At 44.6% G+C, this 18181-nt stretch overlaps 1 protein-coding gene across 9 annotated transcripts in view; it reads right to left on the bottom strand.

Moving 5' to 3' along the window:
* EHBP1 (EH domain binding protein 1) overlaps window positions 1-16417 on the bottom strand; it is a 224639-nt gene extending 208222 nt beyond the window's left edge. For 5 of the 9 annotated variants that reach the window (XM_061356178.1, XM_061356179.1, XM_061356182.1 and 2 more), the window contains exons 1-2: window positions 16141-16416; window positions 14709-15116 (exon numbers count right to left, since the gene is read on the bottom strand). In XM_061356178.1, the coding sequence (XP_061212162.1) occupies window positions 14709-14812 (104 nt within the window). In that variant the 5' untranslated portion in view covers window positions 14813-15116; window positions 16141-16416. Of the gene's footprint in view, window positions 1-14708; window positions 15117-16140 lie in introns of all 9 variants that reach the window. The other 4 variants (XM_061356181.1, XM_061356183.1, XM_061356184.1 and 1 more) reach the window with 2 other exon arrangements.
* Window positions 16418-18181: the final 1764 nt, after the last annotated feature.

Here is an 18181-nt window from a genome sequence, read left to right as displayed (position 1 = left end):
GCTGAGTGTGGAACCAGGGTTTTCTGACTCCTGTTGATTCTACAACTAGACTGCACTCTAGCAGAATGAGAAGCAAAAAGGACTTTATGTCCCACTCCAAATCAAAAATACTTACATAGCTGCACAGAATTTATCAAATGTGCTCTGAACAAATGAAGATGCTAAAGTGACTAATACAGGATTCTTTATATAAGGAACAAAACTATCAATTCCCTACTGTTACCAACTGAAAACCTGTAGCTTCACAAGCTTTTCTATTTTCAGTACTCTGCAGCTTCTGGCTACATCTGGGTACCACGAGAGGAAGAGAAAACACCATGACTTCTTTGCTTTGACTGAGAACTTGCCTGGGGATAGAAAAAAATTAAAACTCCCAGGGTCACACATGTACAAAATCAACTTCCCAGATTCAAACACAGAAATCATGTTTTGATACCATAATTGGCTAAAAAAAGCCTAAATCGTAAGTAAGTTCTTATCCTTCTACAACTACGTATAAGTGTACCAAACAGTAAAAGCATATAAGCACTCTTTCTGTGTATGCTGCATTATTTATAAAATCATCATAGAACGGTTTGGGTTGGAAAGGACCTTAAGATCATCCCATTCCAACCCCCCGCCACAGGCAGGGACACCTTCCACTAGACCAGGTTGCTCCAAGTCCCATCCAACCTGGCCAGGAACACTGCCAGGGATGGGGCAGCTACAGCTTCTCTGGGCACCGTGTGCCAGGGCCTCACCACCCTCATTGTGAAGAATTTCCTCCCAGTGTCTAATCTAGATCTACCCACTTTCGGGTTAAAGCCATTCCCCCTGTCCTGTCGCTACACGTCCTTGTAAAAAGTCCCTCTTTGGATTTCTTGTTGGCCCCTTTAGGTACTGGAGGGCAACAATAAGGTCTTCCTGGAGCCTTCTTTTCTCAGGCTGAACAAGCCAAACTCCCTCCATAGAAGACATGCTCCAACCCTTTGATCATCTTTGTAGCCTCCTCTGGACTTATTCCAAGAGACTGACGTCCTGTTTATGTTGGGGACCCCAATATTTTCAAAGGTCTTCCTACCCTTTCCACATGAATCACCCAGACACCAGCATGTGACACCAACATGAAAATATGAAATACAAAGTATCACGTACACAGATACAGTGAAGAAAATACAACATGGTGACAATACAAGGATGCAACAGATTGATGAGATCAGGACAGCAGTTTAAGTGAAATTACACTGAGGAAAGCCAGACACATACTACAGTTCTATTTGCAAAGCTGTAAATCTTCCTTTGCATTCAAAATGTTACAAAAGAACCCCTTTCAGAAGCACTCAGAGGTGTTTTTAGCATTGTATGGTATTAATAGACAGACTTCTTCCATCTGTGTCTTAAAGGTAGAAATATTTAAATAATGCAGGTTGTTTTCATGCAGCACAAAAAGAATCCCTGGAACACTTTAGATTTCTCTTTTAACGATTGTTACTATCACAGTCACTCAAAGAGAGATGACATCATAATTAGCATTCACCAAGAGAAGAAGTAACCTCCCTCCTAAAATAGTTTCTGGAAGAATTCTGATTATTATGAATTAGCAAAGTGAAGCATTTATATCCGTGTTGGAGTAAAACCTAATTTCAGTTTTATTCCTATCAGTGTTGGCTGAGCAAATGGTACCAAAGCCAGCACCTCTCCTGCCCTGTAACCTCTGACTGCTGGGTGTAGGGCTCAGACTTAGAATGTGAGTAACAATGGACTACTTCTCCCTGAACACGACCAGAGGCACAACAACACATTTAAATTATCAAGGGTTGCTCAGAACAGTTTTTGTGACAACAAGACTACTTCAGTTTGAGAAGGTACTCCAAACTGGAATAATTGTTCTGGTATATTTAAAAATACATATGCATTTTATTTTGCTACAGAAGTGTTTATACTGTGTGTGAAGCTATTCCCAAGAAAACGTCTCTAGAGAATGTACTTCTGCATTGCTGCCTATAAGGGAAGAATAAGTGCTGTGTGACTTGGACTGTAAAGGCACAGTAAAACAGTGGGGCTGCTGCATATAGATGAGGTTCAAATATATACATGTGCATATCGCTTGTTCAGCAAAGTCAAGTCTGAAAGCTCAATGTGACACAGAAAGTTCCCATTTTAAAGTGAGCATATTGTGTCACAAGAATTCTACATGGCCTGGGTCAGCAAACATCTGTCTGAATGAAACAAAAATCTGATTACAGCTGAAAGGAAATGTATTCAATAGAAGAATAAAGGCCTGGGGTTTACTACAATGTTGAGGTTCTCAGTAACATGAAATACTGCACTGTTTCAAAGCTACGTAGTTTGATGGCTCAAGGTTGTAAGAAAAGTGAGACTTCTGGCCCTCCTCAGCTCACACGCTCCACAGAGTCACCCAGAGTAACCACGGGTAGACAAGATTTGTCCCTTACTAACAACAGCCACTTTCTCCTATTCATAATCAGCATCCAGGCTTTCCCTCCTCTTAATATGGTTCACATTGCTTTTACTATGTATAGATACAATCATAGAGTCAACTAGGTTAGAACAGACCTTTAAGATAATCAAGTCCAACCTTCACCCCACAACTGCCAAGTCCACCACTAAACTATGTCACTAAGACCTTCTTACGAAGACCTTCTCCAAGTGATGTACGTATTTTATTGCATGAACCTGGGCCCAAGATCCTGTTTTCCCCTATTCAAAGGGCACTCTGTCCAGAGGTAGAAGGAGCCTTGGACCTTTGATGTAAACCTTGGGACATGTTGCATCTTGCACTATGTATTTGTACATACTGAGCACAGGTGCACAGGCTTCTCTATCATGTGTTACCAGCTTGCAGAAATATCTCCCTACTGCTTTTAACTTCTCCTTTGCTGCAAGGGATGTTCAGTGTAAGAAGAAGTTAAGACCCCAGCTCTAAAACCCATGCTAACCAAAGAGATTACATCAGCAGAAATACAGGAAGGCTTCATGACTGTTCTCTGCAACAATTATTTTTACTTTCCACATGGGTTGTTCATATTTAGGTCACTGGTTTTGTATTTCCAAAGACAGCAGGATCTGCCTTGTACACCCTGTACAGGTAGACCAGGAGACACTCAAACAGGAAGGATAACCTCACGCTCTCCCCACAGCCCCTGTCCCACATCAGCTCATCTCACAGTCCATTCCACCCCATTCCTGTGCAATGCTAAAATGCAACAAGCAAATATTGCACATAAAAAGTGCAAGGGTGACCATTTTTAAAGCCTGCAAAGAACAAACTAACCCTGTAGAAGAAGACCAGAGGCAAATCTCATGGAGTCTCCTCCAAGCCCACCTATGCACAACACAGAACGAAGATGAGGGCAGGAAACCCACTCTGGGAGGCTAGTAAGGGAGGAGGTTTCTGCTTCTCTGGGCCTTAATGGGGTTTTGTCAATCGTAAGAGATACTGACAGTTCTCACAGCGAGGTGGACACAAACAAGTGAGGGTAAACTGCAGTCTTCTTATAGTCAATAGTAGCTCAAGATTGTTTTCTTTTTTAAAATTACAGTTTGCTGACTTCATCCTTAATTGCAAGGCGAGCAAGCACCCTGCTTTTAACAGCTGCTGCTAAAAGAGGAAGTATTTCTCCCCCTGCAATACATATACTACTTCCCTCAGAATAAAAATTGGCTGAAATAAATTTATTTACTGAAGTCAGCATTTTTTTCCCCTCTAGGAGGAAGCAGACTCTGCATTGTAAATACTTTATTAGGGTTCACTCCAGACAACAAGACTGAATCTACAGGCAAACAAATTCCATATTCCTGTTTCCTAGTTCAGAAATAGAAAAGGAGACAAGGGACTGTGCTGTCACCTGCAGTGGTACTAAATCACATTAGCCACACTGCCAGCAGTACTGAAGTTAGTGAGGATGGGTAAAATGAACACCAAGCTTCAGGACCAGGTAACTCACAAACTGAAAGCACAGGTAACACTCCTGGTTTTGCTGCCATTGTCCCCTGCAATGCAGCTTCTCCTAAGGCAGCTAGAGAAGGAGACAGCTACAGTAGCAGATGGGGAACTGAGAAATGGAGAAATGTATCTTGCAGCTCCTGCTCCAAAAATACACTGGCACAAAGGGCTGAGTGTAAGCACAAACTGCAACTAACCCGTATTTCCAACCAGAGGGAAAGAGGATGGGCTGCCAACAGCTTTCGCCCTTGCAGATTCTCTAGTGTCTAATAAAGGGTAGAGATACTGGATTTTCACCTGCAGTCATGGGGTCTGAGCAAGATTCCTCTTCTATCCAGAGGCCCATTGTCACAAAACCCTTGGGAATAAGAGCTGGAGGTTTCCATCCCCATAAGCTTTGGTTGAAATTGTTCACTGAAACATCACACAAGAACTCTTTCCCTATGAGGCAAAGCTAAAAATAAGGGAAAAGCCCAAGGTTCAGAAACAACACAGCAAGTTAACTCCCGACAGCACAGCCCCATCAACCACAAGTTTCATATGCCCAGAGAAAAGGGCTGTCCAGCTCTCTAGAACAGTGACTTCAGTGTTGGTATAGAGGTGCAACAAGCTTTGGCAAGGCAGAGGGGCATAGTAGTCTGCCACAGCCCCACAGGTAGCAGATGACACGTCACAGACAGTCCCCTCACACCATCCTTTACCAAGTATTACCATGTTCTGGCACTGCCCTGTTGCACAGCTGCCAGCTTTCAGCTGGCATAGGACTTACCCCAGAAAATAGGTAGCTTCTGAAGACAGGGAAAAGAAAGTTGCCTTTCCTAGGGGCAGGAAAGAATAATTGCCTTCCCCCCCACTTTCACTGGACGGTCTGACAGCCATGGACTAAAGGAAGCACCATGTCTCAAGCACTAGATGTTTACAATTATAGCAGTATGGATGATCACACACACACTCAAACCTCTGTCAAAAAATCCCATGATTACACCAACCACTATAAGAATTCAAGGTGTTCAGATAACTCTTGGTCATCTTTCAGTTTAAAATGAAAACAAGCTCAAATCCCATTTTCTATATGAAAAGAAGAATCCATGGGAAAGAAAACAATTCCTTTACTGTTTCAAAGATTGACTAGGTATTCTGAAAGGGTATAGAGACAGCAGAGCTCAGAGCAGCCATCTACAGAGAAAGTAAACAATTTTAGCAAGAAAACAGAAAACCAAAACCAAAGCAAACAACCCCAAATTCCCTTTTCTACATGCACAAATCCCCCTCAAAATGGGATAAAAACACCACTGTATTTTAAAAAAAGATCTCTCAGAAAGTGTTGACAGAAAACAGGAATCATCCCAAATATGCCTGAAAACCAAATAATGCTGCTAGATTCTTCTGCTTTCTGTTGTATGAGAGGAAGTGGTGGAAAACGGGTCAGGACTTTCCCATTCTTAAAGTTTTCTCACATGTTCAAGACAAAGGAATGCAAGGGGAAGCTTTATGAATATTCACTAGCTCAACTTAAGAGACACTTATTCCAAGTACTCTATCCAGTTAAGATCTGTACTTCAAGAGAAAATGGAGTTTAAAAAATCTTGTTCTCTTGAAATTTTTCAGGGCTTTATACAACTATTGCTCATTTTACCTATGGGAAGAGACAAACTACGCAATCGATCAGTTTTCCAAGAGATGGTAGGTACAACTAGAGGAAAAATACAGCCAAGTAGTTAAGAACAGCCAGGCAGACTCACGTACCTGCCACATGGCCAGAGCTGTGACTCCAGAGCTATAATCATGTCAGGTGCTGTCAAGGTTAAGTCCTCTGCTAATAAACCACAGATAAATCAGCAACAGGTTGGTTTGGAAACTTACAGGCTAGATCTTTGCTGGAAAAGAGAATTAAGCTGTTTTGACAGCTCTTTTCTGCTCTTTAAAAATCTCCTGCTATGTACTGCCATAAACAAAAGGATTGGGAGTTTACTTAATGAGCAGTCACTGAAAGTCAAGGAAGTTCACAGTGCATGCTGAGTGGCAGTGTACAATGTGCTGCCAACTGTATTCAATAGTCCAGATTCTCCAATTACTTCATTTAATATGGCTTTTGATATTAACAGTACTGGCTATGCAAACACTCTTCCCAAGCACAGCTGGGAGGGGACAGTCAGTTTATGACACTGGCTTTAAGAGCACAGACATCACTGCATTAGTCTTAGGCCTAAAGAAAGCTCAAGACAGCTATCATCTCAGGACATCAAGCAGCAACATATGTAATGGAAAACACAGAGCTGACTTAGGAAATGTCTTTGGTCTGCCTGGCCTACACAAAAGGTGATGGGGCTTGTCCCAACAGGTGGAGATGAATAAATGCTCCCAGCAAAGCTGCACACCCATCAAAACCCACATCTCTGATCACTACAGCCAGTCACTCATTCAGCAGCCTAACAGCTCTGACCCATCAGATAGCAAGCAGCAAGGAAGAAAACACTACTTACTGGGTAAAGAAAGAGGAGGGTGACTGGTCATTACAGGTGCTTGTGAAGATGATACCAAGGAAATGAGAGCTAGCAACATGGGCCTTGTTAATATGAGACTCAAAACTGATGTGATATGATAGAGTCTTAAAATGTCCTTGATTGTTTTAATGCAGTTGTGACTAGAATTAGAAATTAATTTGCTCTTGTGATGTTTGATCAGCACTAAAGTCATTTTTGAAAAGAGATCTATTAGAAAAGAAAGATTAGATCTGTTAGCATGCTGTTAGGCCCTGTTACAGCAGCTCACCCAAAACAAAACCCACAGTAGGACTGCAAGAGACTGAGTGTGTACATGAAATAAAACCTGAAACCAGTCTGTGCTAAAATAAATACACAGAGCCACAGAGATGGCAGTTCAGCAGCTGCAGACAGTTAAGCAGCTGCAGAGCCTGGCCATAGCTTTGGAGTAATCCTCAAGAAAGTCTCTTTAAATAATAATAAAAATGAAAAAGAACCCCCAATAAGGACTCTCTACTACAAAGAAAACCTCAACAGCCAAGCAAGAATTACTTCTGCACTGCTCATCTTTACAGGTTTGCAGACAGCTGGAAATTATAGCTCAGAAGGGCCTGCACTTCTGATTCATCTCAAAAACTTGTGCATTTGGAAGCCCTACAGTGACAGCACAGGGCACTGACTCAGGAGCTGGGTGATTTAGCTGAAGATGCTCTTGCCGGCAGCTGTGGCTCATCTCACCCCTCTGGCAGGTTTTCCTCCCAGCTCCTATCAGGGCAGCATAAGGGAAACGCAAATGCTCCTCAAACTGCTGCAGTTCACGCTCACCTTACAAATCTGAACTGAAGTTGATGGCAGTTAACACTAACACACCAGGCAGCCTTACTCTCATTCTGCCTCTGCTTCAGGGCAGAGGAAAGCAGAAGATGAATGCTGCTAAGGGACTGTGACATCTCAGCTCCACTCTTGAATCTAGGAAACCTCATGAGTCAGAGCCTTAGACAACAGCAATGTTAGTTATGGTTCTGCTAATTTTAGCTCATGCTTAACCCACAGTTCCCAAGTCCCTGCAACGCCTTTCCAGGTGCCAAAAGCCACAACTACTCTGTACCTCAAATGCCAAAACATGTATCTTTTCCAGCTGAGAGGCTCTGACATAAACTATATGCTGCAGAAATACATTTTTTTTCAAATACAGAAAGCAAGAGGAAGAAAACAAAGGCGGCTTTATTTACCCTACTGCTGCACGCATATCTTAAAATAAGGAACAGTTCAGCTGCACAGTTCCTGTGTTTCAGAGTCCATTCTGGGACATGCAAAACAGACTTGGTGCAGAGGGCAGCTCAGGAGTGTCCCACAGCAAGGTAGCAAACAGCCTGCCAAGGCCAGCTTCTACTCCAAGGAGGAAAAGGAGAGAAAGGGGCAATGGAAACAAAAACACACTTCACACACTCCCCTCAGAGTAAACCGGGAAAGCTTTTAGAAGCAAACAAACAACCCCGCACCCCCGTAGTCTCAGAAAGCCACCCAAGCAGAATGCTTTTACTACCCTGAAGGAGGGGTTTGTTTTATAAGAGTTTCCTCAGATTTAGTCAACCTTATCAGCCTCCTCCTCCTCTCCTTATTCACACTCAACTGTGAAAGGGACTTCAGCTCTCTCCAACCAATTAAAAACTAATTGAAGCAACAGACTGGCACTATGCAGCCTGAGCAGTCTAAGAGACTGAAGACTCAGCTCGGATGAGGCCTACACAATGTCATAATATTTCATTTTATTTAACCTCATAAAATAAAGAGCTGAAAAGCGTATTCACTGGGATCCAACCCTGCAAAACAATTCTTTATTGCAGCTCAAGCCCACTGGGTTCAAAGGAACAGTCCACATGTACTTTACTGTATGCGTGCACCACAACGCCTGCAGGAACAGAGCCAGGGTTTATTTATTTGTAAAGCTCTGTGAGGAAGTTACGCTCACACACAGTTTCTCTCACAAAAAAATAAAGCTGGTTAGAATGTAAGTTAGTGTATTTTGTTTACTCAAGGAGACATCCTCACCCCTTTAACTGAATGAACAATACACCATTAGGATAGATTTGTCTACACTTGGATATAACCTTATCTTTTCTGATGTAGGCAATTACTTTTATTACTGCTAGGGCAGTAAACTATGTTAAAGAATTTCTGGAAAGCATTCTGTCTCTCAAAGACAAATAAGATTTATAAGTATTTATTACAAACCCAAATCTTTCTACCTTACAGATGCTAAGCTTTGTGCCTGCTTCTACCAATGAGGTCTTTAGGAACCGGATCCAGAGTTTCAAATACTCTCAAAGAGGTGCTGCAAATCACAAATGGGTATAAGTATGTAGCACTGACAATCTGAACAGGTCAGCAGCAAGAAAGATTTCACATACACCCATACCTCTCCTATTGAAATCCCTTCACTGAACAATATGCAACCAACAATTTTGATGAGAAATTCTAACCTGTGGTCCATGGAACAGACATAAGGCTATGAAAAGGGGCCAGGAGGCTAGCCTGGTAAGGTAGGGAGGGAAAGCAGCTGGTGTGAAGGAGTCAGGATTGGTAGACAACCTCCTGACACAACTCAGGCACAGAGCCCAAAGAAGCAGATCTACATTCTGAAACCAAGTATTTTCTTTTGGACACAAAGAAAAGAGAGTTGCAAGGTGGCAGAGGAGAACTGCTTTTGTGTGTGGACAGTAAGTGTGTTTTAATTGACTGCAGAAAGAAAGGAACAAGGGCAACCCTTAAGGCAGCTGGTGGTGATTATTTGGAAAGAGTAAGTTTGGCACACAGTCTAAGCCTTCAAAAAGTCCTCAGTCAAACCTGGAAATGAATGGAGAAGAAAACGCTGAAGTGTATTTGCAGATGGGGATTATTTGGTGTGGAATTGGAGATGTGAATGAAGAGTTGCAAGGACAGGGTGTAATTCAATTGAAAAGAAGAAAATAAGATGAAAAAACCCAGGACAATTTGCACGAGCCTTTCCTTGCGCAAGCTACACTTGTTACGGTGCACCCAACATGCAAATGCAAGGCTGATGGAAAAACTCAGAAGAGCAAGCCCATGACAAAAAGCCTGGTTCACAGCAAAGCCAACTCAAAGAGGCTCTGAATTGACCTGTAACTGTATCTCTTTCTTTCACAAGTTTGAATGCGATCATCCTTAATAATTAAAGGCACTTAGGTGCTCACAAAACCCCTCTTAACAACCATGCAAAGCAAGGAAATTAACTGAGCAATGTGGCAGCCTGACCCCGTATGGGCATCCCCCAAGGATTTCTACAGCAAGCAGTTAACTCCAGTTCTCTCCGTGGCCTTCAGCACTGAAGAGTTTGTTAGAAAGCAGAGAGCAGAAGGCGAGCAGACTGGTGTGAACCGTGGAATCTCAAAAAGCTCGTCTCTCCCATGCACAATGCATGCCAAATCTTAAAATTCCTGCAGCATCCAGCTATGAAGCTACAATAAAAGAGAAAAACAGATGGCTAAAGCCTTTTGGGAGGCAAAAAAAAAAAAAAAAAAAAGATTAAGCATTACTTCATTTCCAAAAGAGAAAGACAGATACTTGAAAATACAGACCCTACCTCAGACCATACCTAATTTGACGCAAAATGAGGCAACCTGCCTCATGGAAATGAAGCGTGTCTTCAGTTGAGGCAGCATACAAGTTTAACCCTCTTAGAACATCATGGCTTGATGTATTTTTAGGCAGGATTTAAAAGCAAAGCAGGTCATGTAGGAGATGACAGATATTACAAACACTGGGGAAAAAAAAACAAACAAAAAAAAAAACCCACAATAAAATAACCTATTTCTTTATGTCTAAAACACCCCTGAATGGAAAATCCTGTAGAGAAGCCTCCTTATGCTTACTCTTCTCCAGCATTTTAAGCAGTTAGCACCAATGTTCAGGTGAGCTGCTTTCTTGTTCATAAAAGCGACCAATGGACAATGACATATTAATAACTTGACATCCTCAGCTCAGTAAGTTCGGCCATTTTCTGTGAAAAGCAGTGAATATTATACTTGAAGTCTCTACTGAGTCCTTGACTCATGAGATACCACACAAAAATAAGGAAACAATAAAAGCCATCCTATAGAGCTCCACATGTTCAGCATTAGATCTTCAGCAACTCTGTAAAACAGCTATCACAGCTTCGGGTCAGAATGCTGGAACTGAACTTTGGTCCAAAGGAGTATTTTCATCCTGTGATGCTCCTCTGCTAAGCCTGTGTCTCAGACAAGCCTTGACTCAGTTGCCTGAAGGGGCCTCCAGCAGCTGAGAAGCCCCAGGGTACACAAGAGATGCATGCCAGCCTGGCAGGCTTGACACAGGATCAACAGGAGACCCGGGCTTCTCCAAACTGGCAGCTTGCACTGGCAGGAAACCCAAAGGCATCTCAAACAGTGCTAGACACCAGTGTTCAGGCAACTGAACTGGATCCCCTGTGTAAGTCACAGTGTCAACACATGCCAGCAATGCCCAGCACGCTCCTATCCGACACAGCAACAGCCTAACCTGACAGCACAAAGCAGCAAATACAACTTTTATTGTAGAAGCCTAAGCAAAACACATGAGGCCAATTTCTGGTTTTATTCAGTGGTTCTGCACTTAGGACAGTAACTAAATTAACTCTCTTCTGCCATGCACAGTCCTTCCAGGCCAGGACTGCAGCTCACTGGTGAGGGTGGTGGAAAATCCTGGGCTGTTCCAGCTTATTCCAAGGGTAAGTGGAGGATGACACATTCCAGCACTAACTTTGCAAAAAAAAAAAAAAACAACAAGTGCTTATATGATTAATGAAAGCATGACATTTTCACAGTAGCAGGAGTCGTTAATCCATAAAGACCAAGACCGCATTTATTTTTTTATTTTTAATGAAAGGCTCTAAATAAACAAAGTGCTCAATTTTTCAAAGGTACTGAGCATTCACAATCATAGAATCACAGAATAGTTAGGGTTGGAAAGGACCTTAAGATCATCAAGTTCCAACCCCCCTGCCGTGGGCAGGGACACCTCACACTAAACCATGTCACCCAAGGCTCTGTCCAAGCTGGACTGAACACCACCAGGGATGGAGCATTCACAGCTTCCTTGGGCAACCCATTCCAGTGCCTCACCACCCTTACAGTAAAAACGTCTTCCTTATATCCAATCTAAACTTCCCCTGTTTAAGTTTTAGCCCATTATCTGTTGTCCTATCACAACAGTCCCTGATGAAGTGTCCCTCCCCAGCATCCTTGTAGGCCCCCTTCAGATACTGGAAGGCTGCTATGAGGTCTCCACGCAGCCTTCTCTTCTCCAGGCTGAACAGCCCCAACTTTCTCAGCCTATCTTCATACAGTAATGAGGTCTGGGTCAGCAGGAGCAGCCAGAATGCCACAGAAGGGACTCAGTCCTGTTAATCACCTGAAAATAAAGTTTTTCTAATGAAACAGTGGACAACACTGGAGATTCCATCACAACCTGTCACCCCTCAAATACAGCACCAACCAAAAGCGATCATCTGAGAGCGGCTGCCTTTAATCATCAGCAGGAACATGAATCAGAAATTACAGAGAGCAGAAAAAGCAAGGAAAGGGAGTGGGATTTTTTTGCTGGACAAATGCTTCTGTACCTAGAGATAATCCTTTTAAACACTGAAGCAGCAACACCAGATTGGTAGAGACTTCCCACACAGCCAACGTAACTCCAAAAAAAAAAGAAAAGAAAAAAAAAAGAGCAGAAGCTATTTTGAACACTAAGCTATTCAAATCAATACATGTCCAGAGGAGATAAAAAGTATTAACGCCAACCAGAAATACACCAAAGATCACAAACCTCATGCAATCACTTACAAAAATACTCTAAAACACAAGTCATTTTCTGAAGAGTTAGACAAACAAACCCAACAGAAGATAGCAGCTCACAGGCAGGCATCCAACCTGCTTTGGTCATACACAATCCCTGCTCACAGACACATCTCAGTTCAAGTGTGCTTATGACTGCATTGTCATTTATTTTAAAATATGAATGGAGCATTCTGTTCCTCCAGAAACACTGCATTGTTAAAATGCCAGTACATTAAAATAACTTACTGCTTACTACATTTCAATCAAACAAGCTACAGACTACAGCGCTGACACTTAATATATATTGAGTGCTTTCAGCAGGAACAGCATATGGAGTTCATTTCTTCCTTTTCTCACATGGGCCAAACTCAAGAGTCAAGCTTTAGAAACAGAGGAAGAAATTATTTTGTCAGGACGTGCAAAACTGTATCTTCGCCAAAGTTAAAGAAAGATTGAGTTGAAGATTCCCCAAATATTTATAGACTTACCCTTTTGTTCCATAGAGGAATTTAGCTTATGGCAGAAATATTGTATTTTAGAATGCATGCTTAAAGAGCACTTTTGTTGAAGTTCTCCAAACAAGAGGAAGCAGAATAGAAAAGCTACAATCAAATGACTGCGTGAGTGATGTTTTTTCCTATTGTTATTTTTCCTAGAATTCATTCACATTTCACCACTATACTGTTGCTCCATAACCAACACAAGCACTGATCTTGCCTTTATTTAAGTTCAAGAACACAAAATGAAGGTTCAGAAAGACAACTTATTTTAAAAAACTCAGCTGCATATCTGATTTTGAAAGGCTGTTTCACTACTTCACACACAGGCATTTTGCTAGGTGGGCACTCTAGTTTATGATTAAACAATAAGCTAATTGTTTCTAAAATAACAAGATTGTTCACAAGAGAACTTTTGTGTGTGAATTCTTCTTAAATCAAGTAAAAGTCAGCTGCAGATCCAATTTGAACATTTCCCTGCAGCATTCATACTTCAGTTCTGAAGCATTCTGCAAATTCTCATGCAAGGAGTGAATCAAAGTGAAAATGAAAGCCAAAACAGGCTACTTTATGCAAACAAAGCATTAAAAGTAATAAACACAACTGCTAAATTGAACCTGATAAATCTGTGGAGAACTCTTTGGCCTGAAATAGGGAGCAGATCGCATGAGATGATCATGACAGCCTCTTTCAACTGTTAAAAACCGTTTTATTTGTAGTTTATTCTGTGACTCCAAGTTCAATTTCCAAAATAATTCTCTTCTTACTAACCTTTCCAAACATTTTAGGCAGGAAGATAACTTGGTACAGAAAAATTAACCTGAAAGGGTTCCTTTAAGACAGAACAACAAGCAGCCTTACAGCATATTTGACAGAGATTTCCAACTCCAAGACACAGAATTTAAATTACTCATAACCAGTGCAAGCAGTCAATGCAAGTGCCAAACTTGCCAACAAGAAGAAAGGCCAAGTATTAGAAAGGAGGCTGCAGTTTATTACAAGGCAATCTGAATGAACATCTCGGTCCATGAGGTCTGGAAAGTACTTTCTTCATCCCCTGACACTACAGACTCTCACTAATGTGAGGAATTATGTCAGTAACGTCAATATTCCAAACGTATAAAACAGCACTTAAGTATTTGTATAATGGACATCTTTACCTGACTATTTAAAAGCTGCTTCTAGTCTTCCCTAGCAGATTTATTTAAGCTCATTCCACACAGGAAGGAAGACGCGCCAGACCCATACCATTAACTGTTAACTGCTGTCTAGTCAGCTCCAAAGCCATCCAACTGGACCACCACTGCACAAAATTATTGTCTAAAATACCTTAAAAGAATTCCCAAGGATCTGTCTCTTGCCTCTTCCCATTAAAACGTGGAAAGGAACAAGGAAAAGAAGGAAAAACAAAGCATCAGCAGATGCAAAAGTCAAAACTGAAATGGGGATCCACCCCAGATTAACACACCACCATCTTTCAGGACTCATCTCAAATGCATCAGTAAGGTAACCAGTGTCAGGAGGTAACACTCAGCACCAAAAATTGAGCTGGAAGCTGGAACAGCTCACAGGAAATATTTAATTAAACAAAAATATCAAAAACTAAAACCACCAAAACCCAAAACCAAAACTATACCACCAAGTCACACATACCAAGCTAATAAATGCACTGTCCTCTGCATGATAAAAACAATGCCAGCTTAGAAAAATCAGTGTACAGAACAAAACCAACAGGTCCAAGATAAATACACAGCAAAACAAGCACTCATCAAGAAAGACAAGCACCCCACGCTGCTGTTTCAGGCGAAAGAAAGCACAGGGAGAAGACCAGTGCATGCACACCAAACAGTACAAAATGAGCAACATCCTTCCTATTTCAGCACCATCAGCTTACTCCACTCATTCGTGCAGCAACATGAGTGCTTCTTACCATTTTTTGGTGCACTCGACCATCAGCTCCTGGTAAGAGGCCACAAACTGGAACTTGGAAGCATGCTTCCCAACACGCTGCAGTCTTTTCCAAACTGAAGCCATGATGGTGAGAAATACCAGTCCTCTCACACAGTAGCAACTCTAATAGCAGTGTAGGTTGAAGAATATGTGTGCTCAATACCAGCAGATTTATATACAGACACGGTAAAAACAGTGCATGAGGAAGTTGATGGGATGCCTACAATTCATATTCTGCCTCTCCCTTCTTCATGGTAAATCCCAGTCTAGCTGAGTGGCTCATCACTGGACAGGAGCAGCATGCAATAGGAGTAGATAGGTAAGTGAAAGGAAGTTCTCTCATGGAATCATCATTCTTCACACAGTAGATGATGTGAAGACTGCAGGACTGGAAGACAGATAGAGCAGAGGGGATAAAGCATTGGTTAATATACTCCAGACTACAGTGCTGCAATTGCACGTGATCTTGAACCTTTCAAGCAACCACAATAGACCACAAAAACATACCCCCTTCCTGCTGTCATCCCCCCTCCCTCCAATTAAATAAATAAATAAGAATGCTGCAGCAATTTCAGGAATGCAAACCACGAGTCTGTTTGGAAACATATCAACATGTCCTTTTATCAGCACCATCATAACTGGCAACAACAACAAAAAAAGGGCAGGTCAGGGCCACACCGAATCCTTATGTAGCATCTCCAGGAAGCAATGCGAAGTGGCTGAGGTGCTGCCAATGTGCACCCAGAGGGAGGGACACAGGGAGATGAAACCAAGTTCTTTGTCTTGATGACAAAAGGTGTAACAGTTGTTTCCTCTCACACACACGCACACCTCCTGCACCCATTTCTCCTTCCAAGGAGAAGGAACAGCCAAGAAGCTGATATGGGAGTGCTACTACTTAAATGCCTGTGCCAAGGTGAGGAGGAGGATGAAAGATGAAGGGACATCTCTTGAGCCCTCGCTGCATCATACTGAAATGGAAATGCCTCTCCATCCTGAACTGAGAAACCCTCACCAGGGAGGCAAAAAGGAAGAAACCCAGACAGGTCTTCTCCCTCCATAGGAAAGCAGCATCTCTGCTGGGTGTGGAGGAAAAAGCCTCTTCATTGGGAACGTGAGGAAGCAAATGGTGTCGGCACCTGGCGAGGAGGCCGGGCAGGATGGCATCAAGGCTGGCAAGGAGGCAACCTGGCTCCAGGAATGTCCCGCTAAGGGAGGGGGGACCGTCCCCGCGCCCCGTCCCGCCCCACCAGCCCCTGTCACCTCAGCGCCCAGCCCGTGGGGCAGCGCCCCCCGCAGCCGTTAGCGTTTAAAACACTAAAACGCCAACGGCAAGGAGCAAGGGAGGGGGGAAGAGGGACGGCTCGGGGAGCAGGAGGGGACGAGACACAGGGCAGCGCCGCGGCACTCACCTGCCCGGCTCCTCACGGGCGGTCCCCGCCGGGCGAGCGCTGGCACCACACGGCAGGCGAGAGTCAGCGTTGCCGCTTCCCATTACTGCGGCAGCCCCGCCGGCGGCAGCGCCCTGCGGCTATCCCCGTCCTCCTGCAGCCTCATGGCGAGCACAGGGCACGCTCCGCTCCTGCTCTCCTCGCCTCACCCCGAAGGCTAGGCAGCCTGCGCGGGTCCCGCCGCGCCTCACGCCACCACCATCGCCCTCCTGCCGGCGCCGCGCCGCGCCTCACCCCAGCCCGCCGCTCCCCCCGCCCCCGCCGCCCGGCTCAGCCCGCCCCCTCCACGCCATTGGCTGCGCCGCTCGCTTACCAGAGCCTATTGGCTACCGCCCTCTGTCAATCACCTGCGGGCGAAAGCGGCGGTCCTCGCGCAGCGGAGAGAGGGAGGTAGTGAGAGCAGACGGAGCTTACAGACGCTCTTCTCCCGCCCCTGACGGCATCGCTTTTGTGATTGGTGGCAGCCCTGTAGGAGGCGGGGTTTCTTGAAAGGAGGAGCTATTCGATAGGTGGACGAGGGTGTCCGTCAGCACGAAAGTGTCCGGTGATTGGCATCGGCGCTTCCCAAAGCCGAGGGTGGGCGTGGCGTCAGGAGCAGGCTGTCAGGGGAGGGGCGTGGCCCCGCGGCGGCTGGCAGCGGCCGTCGGGACCCGGCGCCGCCGTCTGAGGGCTGCGGGTGGCGGAAGGGCCGCTGCGATGCGGGAGGAGGGCGCGGAGGGTGGCGGGGGAACAGGCCGGGAGGGAGCCCCGGCCGCCGCCTGTCAGGGCAGCGCGGGCGGCTGACGGGAGGGAGCGGCCGCGGGGGGCGGGCAGAGGCGGTGGGAGGGGAGGGAAAATCACCGCGGGGGACGGTACCGGCACCGGGGCGTCCCTGAGGAGGTGTCGGCGCAGAGCGATCCGGACCCCTGCGCTGGAGGTGCTCTGGAGTCCTTGCGGGGGGCGATGGAAAGGCGGAATTGGATAACGCGGGCAGAGGATTCTTTGCTGATTTCCCTCTGTTAGGTGCCCTGTGGGCTTCACCCAAACACGGGTTTGGCTGTTGGGTGCAGTTTGACGTAGATGTATCTGCAGCGTCGAAGGCAGCCGTGAAGGGGTGATCCCTGTGGGAATTCTCTGCTCTCCTGGCTGCCGCTTCTCCCAGTGTGGTGCCAGATACAAGCCCTCGGTGTTAGATTCCAGCTTTAATCTAAGGTGAAATGGGAGTTTATTCCAGTTCAGAGGAAATGCCACGCTGCTTCCTGCCCATTTGCCTTCCAAAGCCTCCCTTTAAGTCAGATCCCACAGCGCTGTTGGCAACAAGTGGATTCTGGAGTCAGGATAACACCGTGTGGGAGCTAATCCTGAACCTATCAGCCAGCCAAGTAAGAAACTAAGCCAGCTATCAAGTGGAAGCACGGAGAAATAAGAAAGCTAATGCAGTGGAGGTCTGAGAGCAGCTGTGAAATTGAAGCCCCGGGGCTTTGCAGTCCTCTGTTCTTTCTCATGACAAACCAAACAGCGTCCAAGCCTGATCTATGGCCTGGGAAGCTCTTTATCCCTGTCTTTTCCTCCTCTTCCCTAAGCTGCCTCTCTCTGTGCTGGCATATCACAGAGGCTGCCAGCATTCAGTGGCTGGAGTGAAAGGAGAGAAAAAACGACTGTGTGGATGGCCACAGGCCTAAGCTGAACTAAGCGACTTTGGAGAGGGGGAATATTTGAGCTATTAAAAAGGTCAGCCCCTTGCTTATAATGTGCTAGTCTTCATTCCTTTGCCTTCTCTCAGGACAGATTTACTTATCCGAGCTGCCAGAGGGCATGCATTTTCTACCTATTTGGAGCTGTCCTGGAAGAGGCAGTGATTTTCCTTCTTAAAGCATTACACTGGAATGTGAAAGACAGTTGTACTTACACCGATTTTCTCGGAAATGTTCTCTTTTCTTGCATATTTTTGAAGTTACAATATGAAGATTTTTACACATTTGCCTAAGATTTCTGTCCCAGTTTTGCAGCTGGTCTGCACACA

Source organism: Neopsephotus bourkii, unplaced genomic scaffold (genome assembly GCF_033783945.1).
Source record: "Neopsephotus bourkii isolate Nb327-2 ecotype Australia unplaced genomic scaffold, CSIRO-AGI_Nbou_v1 NB_845, whole genome shotgun sequence".
Classification (NCBI taxonomy): Eukaryota; Metazoa; Chordata; class Aves; order Psittaciformes; family Psittacidae; genus Neopsephotus; species Neopsephotus bourkii.
This window is presented reverse-complemented; position numbering and strand designations above follow the sequence as displayed.